The sequence below is a fragment of the Procambarus clarkii genome, chromosome 75 (genome assembly GCF_040958095.1).
Source record: "Procambarus clarkii isolate CNS0578487 chromosome 75, FALCON_Pclarkii_2.0, whole genome shotgun sequence".
NCBI lineage: Eukaryota > Metazoa > Arthropoda > Malacostraca > Decapoda > Cambaridae > Procambarus > Procambarus clarkii.
Window position 1 is genome coordinate 8394586 of NC_091224.1, and position 19052 is coordinate 8413637.

Here is a 19052-nt window from a genome sequence, read left to right on the forward strand (position 1 = left end):
ATACTTATCCTGCCCCTAATATACGGAAACAATCTTCGAATAGGTATAGATTCATAATCAATGTTTGCTGTTGCTGGAAAAATTACGAGAAGGATTAAACAGAGAAAGATACAAAGATCCTACATGATGGCTGCAGAAACTGATGGAATGGGCCCACTAAATCAATGTTAGAATCGGACCCAGTTAATAGTACTGAAAATTGACACAGTGCAAGAGGCTGCAAACAGGGTACCAGTTGGGAGATGAAATTCTTCAAGAATCTGGTAGAGGGAAAGATCAGATGATATCACACAGAACGTGTCTCCTGGAGTCCACATCAAAAAAATATCACCAGCGGTTGGTGATGATAAAGTCACTACAAAATTCTCAAAATAGCTGATAACTTTGATAAAGACAGTACTTGATACGGGTGGTATACGAACAAGGGATACAGATGGAAACTTAGCACCCAAATGATCCACAGTGACATTAGAAAGAATATGTTCAGTGTCTAAGAAGTGAAATAATAATAATGTCTTAGGATATATCGGCGGAGGCAGATTCCACACACGGTTTAAAATGTAAATATGGTAGAGCCTATTATGCTCAGAACCTGTAAACCAGTTCATTGCCGTTCAGAGGCGGGACCAACGCGCCAAAGATCAACCTCCAGCAAGCACAACTTGGTGAGTACATCTAAATGTACTCACTCAGCACATGCACTCAACTTCAGTGTCTCATGAAAGCCGGTGGCTGAATAGATTCGAGTTCACAGGAGCATCAGTGTGATAATTGTATATTCATCAACTCACAACGTGGTGGGAGAGGGCGGCCTGCGAGCTGGAACTGTCAGTATGGTATTGGAAATGTAGAGATAATGTAGTACAGGGCTGGATAAGGGAACATATATTGGTATAACTGGCCAGCAAAGGAATGAGGTCATGAAGGTCTAATATGATTGTTGTAAACTGTAAGGCAGTGGAAGCTGGTGAGTGGAGAGACTGACAGTGAGTTGCGGTATTTTGAAAAGTTACAGTGAATAATAATAAACTTTGGAAATTGCAGGGATTAACAATTAGGTTGATTTACTGAAGTGAAACAGTCATATAGTGCATATCAATAATGACAAGATAACGATAAATAGTAAATTACGAATTTAAATGCATCAAATTTCATTCAAGGCAGTTACCAAGTAGTTTTCATGTCGTGAGGAATTATTAGCAGTAAAACAGTGATGAACAATGGTACAATGCGTAAAAGTTCTCTGAGTACAATAAACAACATATTTATGGTGTTATGCTCCAGAGAAATACTAGAAAAAGTAGCATTTCACAAATAGATAAATAGTTCACTGCTTAGTGGCCAAACTGTAGAAGACAAGAGAGAACAGTGTACTGTGATCAGTGTATTATGAACAGTGTATTGTGAAGAGTGTTATTTGCCTAGTGTCTTACTTAACATTGACTAACGGCACAGTATTACTTTTGAAACAATGGGGATAAATATTGACAGTGCTGACTGAGAATAATTATTGACAAGTGTGAGTGAATATCAGAGTGCAATACAAACCATAGTGGAAGTGAGTGAGTTCTTCACCAAGAGGAAAAATCTATTGAGAAACCCACGAAAGTTGAAGAGAACCTGTAAAAAATCAGCAGAGAATCAACATCGATAAAATACATGTTGCCGATGCTTTTCTGATTGTTTGGGTCCCTTGTGATTGTTGGCTCTTCAGAGGTCGTGAAATTGTAATTCCATTGGAGTTTATACACGAATGTCGATGTATAGCGGCATCATATCTGCAACAGTGAAACGTTTTCCCCAATTTGAAACATCTTAGCGCTTCTTGTGGTAATGAGGGGGGGGGGCCTCCGTGGGCTTAATCTCTATTGAAAATGTTGCAGACAGTTCTCAAATCAACGTCAGGTTAAGTCAGATTTTTTGCAGATCGGGTTTCAAGTTCAGAGGGGTCGTTTGAATTATATTATTTTGTGTAGTCAATTGAAATGCATTTGTGTGTGATCTATATGTTTTATGACTTAATGCTCAGAGATTTATTAATCAAAGAGCTCTTTATTATTTTCAGGTGTGTCGTGTGTTTAATATTGTATATTTGTAGGTTAGGGGACGCTCTTCACACGGTAACCCCATTGTCTCAGGAGTTCGAGAGTCTCTTACTTAAGTCTTACTTTACTTAAGTAAGTCTTACTTTATTCAGGGCCTTTATTACAAAAATCGAACATATAACACAATTTATTAAACATAAATCTTTATTAACTAGCAGTAGAGAAACCACAGGTGTATAATCTTACTCAATTGTTGCCTTGTCAACAGACTTGGAAAAGATAGAAAAGTGTAATGGCATGAAATTAAGTTACCTTGAAGCAAAAACTAAGGACAAAAATAACTAAGAGGAAGAGAGAGCTTTACTACAAACTTAACTACAACCAAAAGAACTTAACGACCACAGTACGAAAATTAAATTAGCGATACAGAATAGTTCCCCTCAACCAGTGACGTCACATGTTGCCACATAACTGGCTTTCACCATACAACAATCATACACCCCAGTCTGATATATCTATGTAACAGAACACCTGCCTGTCTGTCTGTCTGTATGGGGTTAGAGGCCAGACGCTTGTTGCTAGCCTCACCCAACTTTACAGGGTCAATAGTCTGGGGTATGGGACGAACATAGACTGGTCGGATATTAAAAGGGGCTCGGCACAAATAGACACCCCCCCCCCCTCCGTACCCAAGAAGTTGGTGAAGGGTGCTAGTCTAGTCCATAGATTTCTTCACAGTGAACGTGAATTTAAAATCAGATAAGCGGAAACAGGAAGAGAAGGAAGGATAAGGAAAACCGGATGTTTAAAGTAGGAAGGAGAGAGGGAGAGATAGGTGGTGGTGAGTGAGGAAGAGGAGAGTGGGGAAGAAGATTGGTGCGAGAAGGGAGGGGAGAGAGTGTGAGAGGGGAGGGGGGGAATTGGGGGGAAGTGGGAGAGGGGAGATATTTAGAGGAAGGAGGGGAAGAAGAGAGCGGCGAGAGGGGGATCTAGGGGAAGAATGGGGAGATGGGAGAAGGGTAAGATTATGAGACAAGGGGGAGTGGGGAAGGGGAAGGAGAGACCCGGGCCAAGCCGGGAACCTCCTAGATTAATAGAAAACATATAAATCCTCAGCAAAACGGAAGCACATGACGCCAAATACAAATAGAGTATAACAGCTTAAACCAGGCGGCTGGCAAGATGGCGCCTGAACACAAGATAACGCCTGAACACAAGATGGTGCCTGAACACAAGATGGTGCCTGAACACAAGATGGTGCCTGAACACAAGATGGCGCCCGAACACAAGATGGCGCCCGAACACAAGATGGCGCCAGAATACAAGATGGTGCCTGAACACGAGATGGCGCCTGAACACAAGATGGCGCCCGAACACAAGATGGCGCCCGAACACAAGATGGCGCCCGAACACAAGATGGCGCCAGAATACAAGATGGTGCCTGAACACAAGATGGCGCCTGAACACAAGATGGCGCCTGAACACAAGATGGCGCCTGAACACAAGATGGTGCCTGAACACAAGATGGCGCCTGAACACAAGATACGGACATCAAGTACACCCACAACAACAGTCAACCCCACATCAAGTACACCCACAACACCAGTCAACCCCACATCAAGTACACCCACAACAACAGTCAACCCCACATCAAGTACACCCACAACAACAGTCAACCCCACATCAAGTACACCCACAACAACAGTCAACCCCACATCAAGTACACCCACAACAACAGTCAACCCCACATCAAGTACACCCACAACAACAGTCAACCCCACATCAAGTACACCCACAACAACAGTCAACCCCACATCAAGTACACCCACAACAACAGTCAACCCCACATCAAGTACACCCACAACAACAGTCAACCCCACATCAAGTACACCCACAACAACAGTCAACCCCACATCAAGTACACCCACAACAACAGTCAACCCCACATCAAGTACACCCACAACAACAGTCAACCCCACATCAAGTACACCCACAACAGTCAACCCCACATCAAGTACACCCACAACACCAGTCAACCCCACATCAAGTACACCCACAACACCAGTCAACCCCACATCAACAGTCAACCCCACATCAAGTACACTCACAGCAACAGACAACCCCACATCAAGTACACCCACAACAACAGTCAACCCCACATCAAGTACACTCACAGCAACAGACAACCCCACATCAAGTACACCCACAACAACAGTCAACCCCACATCAAGTACACTCACAGCAACAGACAACCCCACATCAAGTACACCCACAACAACAGTCAACCCCACATCAAGTACAGTATGTCTCTAATTAAACTATGGAACTGACGTTGCATGAGAGCTTGTGAATATGACAAATATGTTAGAGCCTTGTGCTCTGAGGCTCTAACATAATTCCCACATTAAATACAGCACGAAATAACACGATACAATTTCACACACACACACAATCCACACATGAACTGAACGTGAACATGTTTCGGCATGAAACAAAGATGAAGGTTCACACTTGAGAAGGTTCAAAGATGAACCTTCTCAAGTCGTCTATAGAAGGACTGGCCCCTGTAGATAGTCAATATAAGGCAAGGGGGCAAGGTTAATATAAGGAGAGAAGGTTAGAAATAATATTATCCTTAATTTCTTACCTTCTTAATGAGCCTTGTGTAGTCTTAAAACTACACATTGCCCATTGACAGAAAGACGTGGTACAGACGCATAGAAGATACAGGTTCAGAAAAGAACAAGTGAGAACAAAGAGGAACGATACACTAGGTCAGATCTTGCTTGCTAGGAAGATTGGAAGGTTTAACAATGTGTTGAGAAGGACCGGAATCCACAGCAACACAGCCAGGACTAAGGTGAGTGTTGGCGTGCTGTCTGTGCGAGCCTCTTCAACACGACCGCGTCTGTGAAGACCAGCGCGGAGAAGAAATACTCTGACAAAAGACCAGACATCCAATCTTCTTCCAAAATACTTTTTTCGACAACAGTGGAAGGCTGAAATCGTTATTTTCAGCCACTTTGTGGCGGCATGCTTTCTGCAAATTACATATTTATTAGTTCAGAAAAACACAAAATACCCAAACATAAGGGGAGAGACAAACATGATCTGTTTCAACACACGAATGTGGTGTTTATATATTTGTAGGGTGATGGAGGCCAGAGTGAACATACCGGCTATAATGTGTAGGGTGATGGAGGCCAGAGTGAACATACCGGCTATAATGTGTAGGGTGATGGAGGCGGGCCTGGCGTTGGCTGGCACACACGTGTAATTGCCAGAATCTGTGCGTCCCACAGCGGCCAGCGTGAGGATGCTGCCATCTCGCGTCTTCCTCACAGAAACCTGCAAGGTAAACACATCCCAACATGAGATACTCTTGCATATATGACTCCTAATTGCAGGTGTGAGGACGCTGCAGCAGCTGTGTGGACGCTGCAGCAGCTGTGTGGACGCTTCAGCAGCTGTGAAGACGCTGCAGCAGCTGTGAGGAAGCTTCAGCAGCTGTGTGGAAGCTTGAGCAGCTGTGAGGAAGCTTCAGCAACTGTGAGGAAGCTTCAGTAGCTGTGAGGAAGCTTCAGCAGCTGTGAGGAAGCTTCAGCTCCTATGAGGACGCTTCAACAGCTGTGAGTGCTGCTACAGTCGTGAGTGAGGGCAATCACCCGAAAGAAAATCAATTCTCCAGGTGATCGTCTAAAGATCTTTACCGACAAACTTACTAATCCCTAATTATGTGAAGTCGTGGAAACCCTTAACTAGTCTTCCATCCAGTCATCAAACAACCGGAATCTCTTTATTAAAACATTCAGACATTTTACCACAAAAAAATAAATTAAAGTCTTGTTGATCATTAGAGATATAACGACTTGTAAGTGGCGTGTTGGCAGTGGTGAAGTATTACAAGTTGGCTACCAATTACCTACCCATAAATTATGATTATATGAGTTGAACAAAATTAGCATAGTGCTACACTGTATTTTGATTATATTAAATGTCTTACCTAAAGCAACATGCAATTAGTAACCGGCAAGCATGCGCAGTTGTACATCCTAGAGCCAAGAGAGTTAACTGAATAGAAGCCCAGGACTAGGCTGCAGTATATATATATATATATAATATATATATATATATATATATATATATATATATATATATATATATATATATATTTATATATATATATATATATATATATATATATGTATATATATATATGTATATATATATATATATATATATATATGTATATATGTATATATATATATATATATGTATATATATATATATATATATATATATATATGTATATATGTATATATATATATATATATATATATATATATATATATATATATATATGTATATATATATGTATATATATATATGTATATATATATATATATGTATGTATATATATATATGTATATATATATATATATATATATGTATATATATATATATGTATATATATATATGTATATATATATATATATGTATATATATATATATATATATATGTATATATATATATATATATATATATATGTATATATATATATATGTATATATATATATGTATATATATATATATATGTATATATATATATATGTATATATATATATGTATATATATATATATATGTATATATATATATATATGTATATATATATATGTATATATATATATATATATATATATATATATATATATATATATATATATATATATATATATGTTTCATTGAATATGACCGCATATTCTGTATTTATTATTTTCTGGTTTAGGGCTTCTATCCCTCTAACTATTTTCTTAGCATCAGGGCTTAATTGAAATAGGAGTTCTCCAAAACTCATTTTCGTACTTTTAAGGTGAAGAAAAGAAGTGATTTACTATAGAGTGTATTACACTTATTTGTATAATTTGCACGACGTTTCGAACCTCCATGGTTCATTCTCAAGTGAACAGATCTTACAATACTAGTTGATTTTATACCCGCATTAGGTCAGGTGATAATACAATGAAGGTGAAAACATCGGGGGATACATAAGGGATAAACATAGGGGCTGCAGAAGGCTTATTGGCCCATACGAGGCATCTCCTATCTAAACACAAAGATTAATCCAGTGTAATTGGCCTGTTATGTTGGACATTGTCTTCTGTGTTGGCATCGATATGTTCTTGTCTTGTCCTTACTCTCATGGTGGGTAGAGTAAATAGTTCCGTGATTTGGGTGTTCATGGTAGGTCGCTCTATTCTTATGTGAATTGCCTCAAGAATTTGTAATCTTCTTGAATCTTGGGTTTTGTCTATTATGCAAGTATTCTTGTTCAACATTTCTCTTGTTAGAGTAATGTCATGGGCTTGTCTCATGTGATTCCTAGGGGCACCAGATTGAAGATGGCATGTCAAACGCCTCGTCAGCTTGGTCGACGTCATACCTATGTACTTACATTGAAGGTTACATCCTTCGTGGGGGCAAGTGTACATGTATACAACGCTTGACTGCTGTAGAGGGTTCTCCGTCGGCTTCGGGCTGTTTTTGATAAGGAGTTCGGAAGTCTTCTTGGTTTTGTAGAATATTATCAGGTTTATGTTTTGGTTAGGAGTAGTGCTTTTTACTCCTTTACGGATTATTTCTTTCATTATTCTTTCCTCTTTTATATGTTCACTGTGCATGGTTGATTTGTAATATAATTTTATTGGGGGTGTTGTGGTTTCTGTTCTAGGTTCTGAATTATACCAACGGTCCAAGTGTCTTCTTATAGCAGCTTTTATTTCCGCGTTGCTATATCCGTTGTTCACCAATACCTGAGTTACTCTTTCAAACTCTCTACTCACGTTGCTCCATTCAGAGCAGTGGGTAAGCGCTCGACGAATATAAGCATTGAGAACACTGGCTTTGTATCTTTGGGGGCACTCACTTCTACCGTTCAGGCATAATCCTATGTTGGTGGGCTTGGTATATACGTTGGTGCTTAAAGAGGTTCCTGTTTTTGTTATTAGTACATCCAAGAATGGCAGACTGTTATTTTCACTATTTTCATGTGTAAATCGGAGTACTGACTCTCTCTCTAGGTGTCTTTTTAGGTCAATTAGTTCATCTGAGTCTTTTACTATTACGAATATGTCATCTACATAACGGCAGTATACAGTTGGTTTTTGTCTGCTACTGAAGACCCTATCTTCGATGGTTCCCATATAAAAATTAGCAAATAAAACTCCTAAGGGGGAGCCCATTGCTACTCCGTCTATTTGTAAATACATGTCTCCTTGTGGACTGATGAAAGGGGCTTCCTTTGTACATGCTTCGAGAAGACTTTTCAAGTGTGGCTCAGGTATGTCTAATTTGGGGGTGCTCTCGTCTCTGTATACTCTGTCCAGTATCATTCCTATGGTTGTGTCGACTGGGACGTTGGTAAAAAGGGATTCAACGTCCAGGGAAGCGATGATTCCATCGGGCTGGGTAGATTTGATCAATTCTAGGAAATCTGCTGATGATTGTAGACTAAACTTACTTGGAGTGTATGGAGTTAGGAGTTCATTGAGTTTCTTTGCCAGGTGATAAGTTGGGGTTGGTATTTGGCTGATTATAGGGCGTAGTGGGTTACCTGGTTTATGCGTCTTGACATTGCCGTAGGCATATCCTAAGCCATAGTCGCCTTGAAGTTTATTGAAATGCACACTACCTTTCTTTGCGTTGATTGCTGTAATTGTTTTGTTTACTTTCCGCTTAAGGTCTTCTACGGGGTTCCTCGTGATTCGTTGAAATTTGGAGTCGTCACTTAGGATGTCGCTAATTTTGTTCATGTATTCATGGGTAGGAATCAATACATATGCTGCTGTTTTGTCGGCTTTTCTTATTGTTACGTCTTTCCGATTTTTTAGTTGTTTCGCTGCTTCTTTGAGTCGTGGGGTTAAGATTGTAGATGAATATGTTCCTCGTTTTTTCCCTGCTTCTGCAAGTAGTTCAGCTTGAAGTGTGTCAGTGGTGATGACTTTTTTGTTGTCTTCTAGCTTATGGATATCGTCCAGAAGCATTTCGATTTCCAGGCGTTTTTGATGCATCTTTGGTTTAGATAAGAATTGACAATTTAGACCAAGATTTAAGAGGTCTCGTTGGTCCTGGGTAAGATCATAAGAAGTCAGGTTAAAGTAGCCATCTTTAGGACGAGGGATTTTTAGCTGTCCACCGTTTAGGGATGTTAACTTACGGAGTGTCTTTGTTTCTACAAGAGTTTTATGTTGTTGTTTCAGGTTAAATAGTTCACTGTTGATGGTTTGCTTGAGTTGGATAGGATATAGATATAGCATATAGCATACAACGGATATAGCAACGCGGAAATAAACGCTGCTATAAGAAGACACTTGGACCGTTGGTATAATTCAGAACCTAGAACAGAAACCACAACACCCCCAATAAAATTATATTACAAATCAACCATGCACAGTGAACATATAAAAGAGGAAAGAATAATGAAAGAAATAATCCGTAAAGGAGTAAAAAGCACTACTCCTAACCAAAACATAAACCTGATAATATTCTACAAAACCAAGAAGACTTCCGAACTCCTTATCAAAAACAGCCCGAAGCCGACGGAGAACCCTCTACAGCAGTCAAGCGTTGTATACATGTACACTTGCCCCCACGAAGGATGTAACCTTCAATGTAAGTACATAGGTATGACGTCGACCAAGCTGACGAGGCGTTTGACATGCCATCTTCAATCTGGTGCCCCTAGGAATCACATGAGACAAGCCCATGACATTACTCTAACAAGAGAAATGTTGAACAAGACTACTTGCATAATAGACAAAACCCAAGATTCAAGAAGATTACAAATTCTTGAGGCAATTCACATAAGAATAGAGCGACCTACCATGAACACCCAAATCACGGAACTATTTACTCTACCCACCATGAGAGTAAGGACAAGACAAGAACATATCGATGCCAACACAGAAGACAATGTCCAACATAACAGGCCAATTACACTGGATTAATCTTTGTGTTTAGATAGGAGATGCCTCGTATGGGCCAATAAGCCTTCTGCAGCCCCTATGTTTATCCCTTATGTATCCCCCCATGTTTTCACCTTCATTGTATTATCACCTGACCTAATGCGGGTATAAAATCAACTAGTATTGTAAGATCTGTTCACTTGAGAATGAACCATGGAGGTTCGAAACGTCGTGCAAATTATACAAATAAGTGTAATACACTCTATAGTAAATCACTTCTTTTCTTCACCTTAAAAGTACGAAAATGAGTTTTGGAGAACTCCTATTTCAATTAAGCCCTGATGCTAAGAAAATAGTTAGAGGGATAGAAGCCCTAAACCAGAAAATAATAAATACAGAATATGCGGTCATATTCAATGAAACATGTTTGAAAGAAAACCTGCTGCCAGTATACACCAATATATATATATTTATATATATATATATGTATATATATATATATATATATATATATATATATATATATATATATATATATATATATATATATATATATATATATATATAAATATTATTAAATATGACCGAAAAAGTAAGATTAATAATTCTAACACGAATTTTCTCAATCTTTCGTACATTTCTTTTCACTGCTGGTGGTAATTCAAAAATCAATTCTCCAAAATTCATTTTTATTTGGAGAATATGAATTTTGGAGAATTGATTTTTGAATTACCACCAGCAGTGAAAAGAAATGTATGAAAGATTGAGAAAATTCGTGTTAGAATTATTAATCTTACTTTTTCGGTCATATTTAATAATATATATATATATATATATATATATATATATATATATATATATATATATATATATATATATATATATATATATATATCTTGTACCTAGTAGCCAGCACGCATATACACAAATATATATATATATATATATATATATATATATATATATATATATATATATATATATATATATATATATATATATATATTAACATGCCAAGAACTCACATATCACAACAACAGGATTTTTCACATTCCAACACAGAAAGTTGGTCCTATATAGATAATATTTATATTACTGGTGTGGACCATCGTACATATATTGATGTATTGAACAATTAGAACAAGAAATGGGTACTATTGAATTTGGACAAGCTGTAACAGGTTTGTATTTTTGGTGCTAATAGAACCTAACTTAATCAAATCATCCTAGGCCTAGTCTAACCTAACCTAACCTAACTATACATAACCTAACCAAACCTATTGAATTTGGACAAACTGTAACAGGTTTCGTATTTTTGGTGCTAATAAAACCTAACCTAACCTAAATTAATCAAATCCTCCTAAGCCTAGTCTAACTTAAACTAACCTAACCTAACCTATACTAACCTAACCTAACCTATACTAACCTAACCTAACCTATACTAACATAACCAACCTAACGTAACCTAACCTTGCCTAACATAACCGAACCTAGACTAAAATAATCAAACCATCCTATACCTAATACACGTTACCTGAGGCCTACTCGTACATCTATACTATAAAAGGAATATTTAAAGTTTAGTTTTTAGCTTTATACCCGAATTTTATTAAGTGAATAGTACCAAATGCTACTATCTAATTGTCCATTACGTCAATATATTTACGGTATCCCACATAGATACCAAAAGTACTATCTAAACAGGAGGATATGATGAATAATTAATTAATGATTCCCCGTTCAAACTTTGTTCAATTCACACTACTGAGCACTTCCAAACACCGCAAATTAATAGATATAAATATTCACTATCAGTGAATTATATCTATACTATTAGACAAAATGTCTATCTGTCTCTCTGTCGAAAAGTTAGAGTCCAGCCTCACCCAAATTTCCAGAGTGAATGATCTGGGGTACGGGATGAACATAGGCTGGTCGTGGTCGCCACAATTCAAAGTGGAACGTTGTGATCGGGCCACATTCAGACCCCCACGACGAGTTTTGACACTGCCCGCCAGCTACACAGCTAAAGATTTGTAAAACAAACCGTTCAAAAAGTATTACCGGAAATTTCCTGCTATCCATAATTTGCCCGTATTCCCATAAAACAGAAGTTGCACCCACGGTGTGAAAGGTTTCTGAAGCCTCGCCGTTTTCTCAGAGAAAAGTCGTAACTATTCGATTTATCAGAATTTCAATCATCGCTAAAATCCTATCCCCGGCGACCACCCATATATTAGACGGCGACCACCCATATATTAGACGGCGACCACCCATATATTAGACGGCGACCACCCATATATTAGACGGCGACCACCCATATATTAGACGGTGACCACCCATATATTAGACGGCGACCACCCATATATTAGACAATTATATTTTTAAACGAGAGAAGGAGACAGACAGAGAGACACAAACACAGAAGTAGATTGATAGATGGAATGACAGATAGATACATGGACAGATTGATAGATGGATAGTTAGATGGATGGACATTTGGATGTATAGATGGGTGGATACTGAAAAAGAGGGATAGATGTAAGAAAAAATAGATGGGAAGATGCATGGATAATAAGATGGATAAATGGATGAATAGATAAATAAACAGATGGATGGACAGACAGATGGAGAGATGGGAAACAGACACACATGGCACCCGAGCACCGCCGGGTACATCCCAGTATTAGATATACAACAGCTCTATGGTGTTAACTAACCAAATCCACATTAGACTGTGTCATAAATGTATAAAACCTGGCTGTTGTTGTTGTATAAAACCTGGCTGTGGTTGTTGTATAAAACCTGGCTGTTGTTGTTGTATAAAACCTGGCTGTGGTTGTTGTATAAAACCTGGCTGTTGTTGTTGTATAAAACCTGGCTGTTGTTGTTGTATAAAACCTGGCTGTTGTTGTTGTATAAAACCTGGCTGTGGTTGTTGTATAAAACCTGGCTGTGGTTGTTGTATAAAACCTGGCTGTTGTTGTTGTATAAAACCTGGCTGTGGTTGTTGTATAAAACCTGGCTGTTGTTGTTGTATAAAACCTGGCTGTGGTTGTTGTATAAAACCTGGCTGTTGTTGTTGTATCCTGGCTGTTGTTGTTGTATCCTGGCTGTTGTTGTTGTATAAAACCTGGCTGTTGTTGTTGTTGTATAAAACCTGGCTGTTGTTGTTGTATAAAACCTGGCTGTGGTTGTTGTATAAAACCTGGCTGTGGTTGTTGTATAAAACCTGGCTGTGGTTGTTGTATAAAACCTGGCTGTGGTTGTTGTATAAAACCTGGCTGTGGTTGTTGTATAAAACCTGGCTGTGGTTGTTGTATAAAACCTGGCTGTGGTTGTTGTATAAAACCTGGCTGTCGTTGTTGTATAAAACCTGGCTGTGGTTGTTGTATAAAACCTGGCAGTGGTTGTTGTATAAAACCTGGCTGTGGTTGTTGTATAAAACCTGGCTGTTGTAGTTGTATAAAACCAAGCTGTGGTTGTTGTATAAAACCTGACTGTGGTTGTTGTATGAAACCTGACTGTGGTTGTTGTATGAAACCTGACTGTGGTTGTTGTATAAAACCTGGCTGTGGTTATTGTCTTCGTCTCACTTGAAGTCTGCCACTCAGGAATGCTCCCGAGTGACAGGAGAGTAAAAGACAGCAGTGACAGACTGACAGCAGCCAATTCCACTCAGAGATTGGCTGCTTGGGAGTGAAAGTTGCACACAGCAGTTTGACTCCTGATCCGTCGCCAGACCGCAATTCTCTTGACCGTTGAAGATAGTTCACCTTGCGAGAGAACCACCATCAATACCACCTTCCAATTCGCCTCTTATTCCAAAACTAGGGTTAGTTCCTCCGCACAAGCACGAATGAATAGAGTGAGAGCCCTCTCAGTCAATCTGGCCAATGAGCGCTGCTACGTCCCAACGAAAGGTATATTTTCATTGGACGACCTAGTGGCCCTCAGCCAATCAGGTACAACCTCAACATTCGAATTATCTCATTGGGTAAAACAGGTCAGATGGATGAAGGGCCGACAAGGCAGCGACGCCAAAGGCACAGTCGGGAGCCATTTGTCATGCCACAGATGGAATGGAGTCACCGGAATAGCTGTTAACAGCCCCACGTAAATTACCAGACACCTCAAAAATGAACAAACTGCATGTAAATTATTTCACGTGACAGATCGCATCTCACTCACTTTAAGCAGGATGGAATGTTAAAGATGGAAGTAACGACACAGGTGTGTGATATGTTACATATGTGAGTGATACAGGTGTGTAATATGTTACAGATGTGAGTAACGACACAGGTGTGTGATATGTTACAGATGTGAGTAATGACACAGGTGTGTGATATGTTACAGATGTGAGTAATGACACAGGTGTGTGATATGTTACAGATGTGAGGAATTATGCAAGCAGCTTCAGGTATAAGTGTCAGCTACAAGTGTGTGGAGCTGCTACAAGTGTGTGGAGCTGCTACAAGTGATTGGAGCTGCTACAAGTGTGTGGAGCTGCTACAAGTGAGTGGAGCTGCTACAAGAGTGTGTGGAGCTGCTACAAGTGTGTGGAGCTGCTACAAGTGTGTGGAGCTGCTACAAGAGTGTGTGGAGCTGCTACAAGAGTGTGTGGAGCTGCTACAAGAGTGTGTGGAGCTGCTACAAGAGTGTGTGGAGCTGCTACAAGAGTGTGTGGAGCTGCTACAAGAGTGTGTGGAGCTGCTACAAGAGTGTGTGGAGCTGCTACAAGAGTGTGTGGAGCTGCTACAAGAGTGTGTGGAGCTGCTACAAGAGTGTGTGGAGCTGCTACAAGAGTGTGTGGAGCTGCTACAAGAGTGTGTGGAGCTGCTACAAGAGTGTGTGGAGCTGCTACAAGAGTGTGTGGAGCTGCTACCAGTGTGTGGAGCTGCTACAAGTGTGTGGAGCTGCTACAAGTGTGTGGAGCTGCTACAAGTGTGTGGAACTGCTACAAGTGTGTGGAGCTGCTGCAAGTGTGTTTGTGCTGCGACAAGAGTGTGTTAAGCTGCTACAAGTGTGTGGAGCTGCTACAAGTGTGTGGAGATGCTACAAGAGTGTGTTAAGCTGCTACAAGTGTATGGAGCTGCTACAAGTGAGCGGAGCTGCTATAAGTGTGAAGCAGCTACAAGTGTGTGGAGCTGCTACAAGTGTGTTATCCTGTGACAGGAGTGTGTTAAGATGCTTCAAGTGTGTGGAGCTGCAACAAGCATGTGTTAAGCTGCTACAAGTGTGTGGAGCTGCTACAAGAGTGTGTGGAGCTGCTACAAGAGTGTGTGGAGCTGCTACAAGAGTGTGTGGAGCTGCTACAAGTGTGTGAAGCAGCTACAAGAGTGTGTGGAGCTGCTACAAGTGTGTGTTACGCTGCTACAAGAGTGTGTGGAGCTGCTACAAGAGTGTGTGGAGCTGCTACAAGAGTGTGGAGCTGCTACAAGTGTGTGGTGCTGCTACAAGTGTGTGGAGCTGCTACAAGTGTGTGGAGCTGCTACAAGTGTGTGGAGCTGCTACAAGTGTGTGGAGCTGCTACAAGTGTGTGGAGCTGCTACAAGTGTGTGGAGCTGCTACAAGTGTGTGGTGTTGCTACAAGTGTGTGGAGCTGCTACAAGTGTGTGGAGCAGCTACAAGTGAGTGGAGCTGCTACAAGTGTGTGGAGCTGCTACAAGTGTGTGGTGTTGCTACAAGTGTGTGGAGCTGCTACAAGTGTGTGGAGCAGCTACAAGTGTGTGGAGCTGCTACAAGTGAATGGAGCTGCTACAAGTGTGTGGAGCAGCTACAAGTGAGTGGAGCTGCTACAAGTGTGTGGAGCTGCTACAAGTGTGTGGAGCTGCTACAAGTGTGTGGAGCTGCTACAAGTGTGTGGAGCTGCTACAAGTGTGTGGAGTTGCTACAAGTGTGTGGAGTTGCTACAAGTGTGTGGAGCTGCTACAAGTGTGTGGAGCTGCTACAAGTGTGTGGAGCTGCTACAAGTGTGTGGAGCTGCTACAAGTGTGTGTGGAGCTGCTACAAGTGTGTGTGGAGCTGCTACAAGTGTGTGTGGAGCTGCTACAAGTGTGTGTGGAGCTGCTACAAGAGTGTGTGGAGCTGCTACAAGAGTGTGTGGAGCTGCTACAAGAGTGTGTGGAGCTGCTACAAGAGTGTGTGGAGCTGCTACAAGTGTGTGGAGCTGCTACAAGAGTGTGTGGAGCTGCTACAAGAGTGTGTGGAGCTGCTACAAGAGTGTGTGGAGCTGCTACAAGAGTGTGTGGAGCTGCTACAAGTGTGTGGAGCTGGTACAAGTGTGTGGAGCTGGTACAAGTGTGTGGAGCTGCTGCAAGTGTGTTTGTGCTGCGACAAGAGTGTGTTAAGATGCTACAAGTGTGTGGAGATGCTACAAGAGTGTGTTAAGCTGCTACAAGTGTATGGAGCTGCTACAAGTGAGTGGAGCTGCTATAAGTGTGAAGCAGCTACAAGTGTGTGGAGCTGCTACAAGTGTGTTATCCTGCGACAGGAGTGTGTTAAGATGCTTCAAGTGTGTGGAGCTGCTACAAGTATGTGTTAAGCTGCAACAAGTGTGTGGAGCTGCTACAAGAGTATGGAGCAGCTACAAGAGTGTGTGGAGCTGCTACAAGTGTGTGTTAAGCTGCTACAAGTGTGTGGAGCAGCTACAAGAGAGTGTGAAGCTGCTACAAGTGTGTGTTGAGCTGCTACAAGAGTGTGTGGAGCTGCTACAAGAGTGTGTGGAGCAGCTACAAGAGTGTGTGGAGCAGCTACAAGAGTGTGTGGAGCTGCTACAAGTGTGTGGAGCTGCTACAAGTGTGTGGAGTTGCTACGATTGTGTGAAGCTGCTACAAGTGTGTGGAGCTGCTACAAGTGTGTGGAGTTGCTACGATTTGGTGGAGCTGCTACAAGTGTGTGGAGCTGCTACGATTGTGTGAAGCTGCTACAAGTGTGTGGAGCTGCTACAAGTGTGTGGAGCTGCTACAAGTGTGTGGAGCTGCTACGATTTGGTGGAGCTGCTACAAGTGTGTGGAGCTGCTACGATTGTGTGGAGCTGCTACAAGTGTGTGGAGCTGCTACAAGTGAGTGGAGCTGCTACAAGTGTGTGGAGCTGCTACAAGTGTGTGGAGCTGCTACAAGTGTGTGGAGTTGCTACGATTGTGTGAAGCTGCTACAAGTGTGTGGAGCTGCTACGATTGTGTGAAGCTGCTACAAGTGTGTGGAGCTGCTACAAGTGTGTGGAGCTGCTACAAGTGTGTGGAGTTGCTACGATTGTGTGAAGCTGCTACAAGTGTGTGTGGAGTTGCTACAAGTGTGTGGAACTGCTACAAGTGTGTGGAGTTTCTACAAGTGTGTGGAGCTGCTACAAGTGTGTGGAGTTGCTACGATTGTGTGAAGCTGCTACAAGTGTGTGTGGAGTTGCTACAAGTGTGTGGAACTGCTACAAGTGTGTGGAGCTGCTACAAGTGTGTGTGGAGTTGGTACAAGTGTGTTTGGAGTTGCTACAAGTGTGCGGAGTTGCTACAAGTGTGTGGAGTTGCTACAAGTGTGTGGAGTTGCTACAAGTGTGTGGAGTTGCTACAAGTGTGCGGAGTTGCTACAAGTGTGCGGAGTTGCTACAAGTGTGTGGAGTTGCTACAAGTGTGTGGAGTTGCTACAAGTGTGTGGAGCTGCTACATGTGTGTGGAGCTGCTACAAGTGTGTGGGGCTGCTACAAGTGTGTGTGGAGTTACTACAAGTGTGCGGAGTTGCTACAAGTGTGTGGTGCTGCTACAAGTGTGTGGAGTTCTACAAGTGTGTGGAGCTGCTACAATTGTGTGGGGCTGCTACAAGTGTGTGGAGCTGCTACAAGTGTGTGGAGCTGCTACAAGTGTGTGGGGCTGCTACAATTGTGTGGGGCTGTTACAAGTATGTGGAGCTGCTACAAGTATGTGGAGCTGCTACAAGTGTATGGAGCTGCTACAAGTGTGTGGAGCTGCTATAAGTGTTTGGAGCTGCTACAAGTGTGTGGAGCTGCTACAAGTGTGTGGAGCTGCTACAAGTGTGTGGAGCTGCTACAAGTGTGTGGAGCTGCTACAAGTGTATGGAGTTGCTACAAGTGTGTGGAGTTGCTACAAGTGTGTGGAGTTGCTACAAGTGTGTGGAGTTGCTACAAGTGTGTGGAGTTGCTACAAGTGTGCGGAGTTGCTACAAGTGTGTGGAGTTGCTACAAGTGTGTGGAGTTGCTACAAGTGTGTGGAGTTGCTACAAGTGTGTGGAGTTGCTACAAGTGTGTGGAGTTGCTATAAGTGTGTGGAGCTACTACAAGTGTGTGATGCTGCTACAAGTGTGTGGAGCTGCTACAAGTGTGTGGTGCTGCTACAAGTGTGTGGAGGTGCTACAAGTGTGTGGTGCTGCTACAAGTGTGTGGAGCTGCTACAAGTGTGTGTGGTGCTGCTACAAGTGTGTGTGGAGCTGCTACAAGTGTGTGTGGAGTTGCTACAAGTGTGTGGTGCTGCTACAAGTGTGTGGTGCTGCTACAAGTGTGTGGTGCTGCTACAAGTGTGTGTGGTGCTGCTACAAGTGTGTGGTGCTGCTACAAGTGTGTGTGGTGCAGCTACAAGTGTGTGTGGAGCTGCTACAAGTGTGTGTGGAGCTGCTACAAGTGTGTGTGGAGCTGCTACAAGTGTTTGTGGAGCTAGTGTGGTGTAGTGTGGAGCTAGTGTGGTGTAGTGTGGAGCTAGTGTGGTGTAGTGTGGAGCTATTCTTCACTCAGTGAGCACCAGTTAAGACTTCACTTAGTTGACTTGCGACCTAAATGGGCTGCACTCGGGTCTTAGCTCCTACAAATTATCTATTCTTTTTACTCACCTCAGAGTGTAACAAATCTTAAAACTGGTCAGAGATTTCGTTTATTAAAGAGAATCTTTCTGTGTTCCTGCCTGCATCATCATTCATATTTAGAAACTCATTCTTTGCCTCATTGCACTTTACAATGGCTTCGTTTGAGTCGAAAATATGTTTTATGTATTTGTGGCATGAACGCAAAAATCCCCAGTACCAGTGAAGTTTATATTTTGGCC

The 19052-nt window shown here is 41.4% G+C and overlaps 1 protein-coding gene across 1 annotated transcript in view; it reads right to left on the bottom strand.

The window, feature by feature from the left end:
* LOC123771637 (uncharacterized) overlaps positions 1 to 19052 on the bottom strand; it is a 751293-nt gene that overhangs the window by 20954 nt on the left and 711287 nt on the right. Inside the window, exon 8 of the mRNA XM_045764252.2 lies at positions 5264 to 5393. Within this exon, the coding sequence (XP_045620208.1) occupies positions 5264 to 5393 (130 nt within the window). The remainder of the gene's footprint in view (positions 1 to 5263; positions 5394 to 19052) is intronic.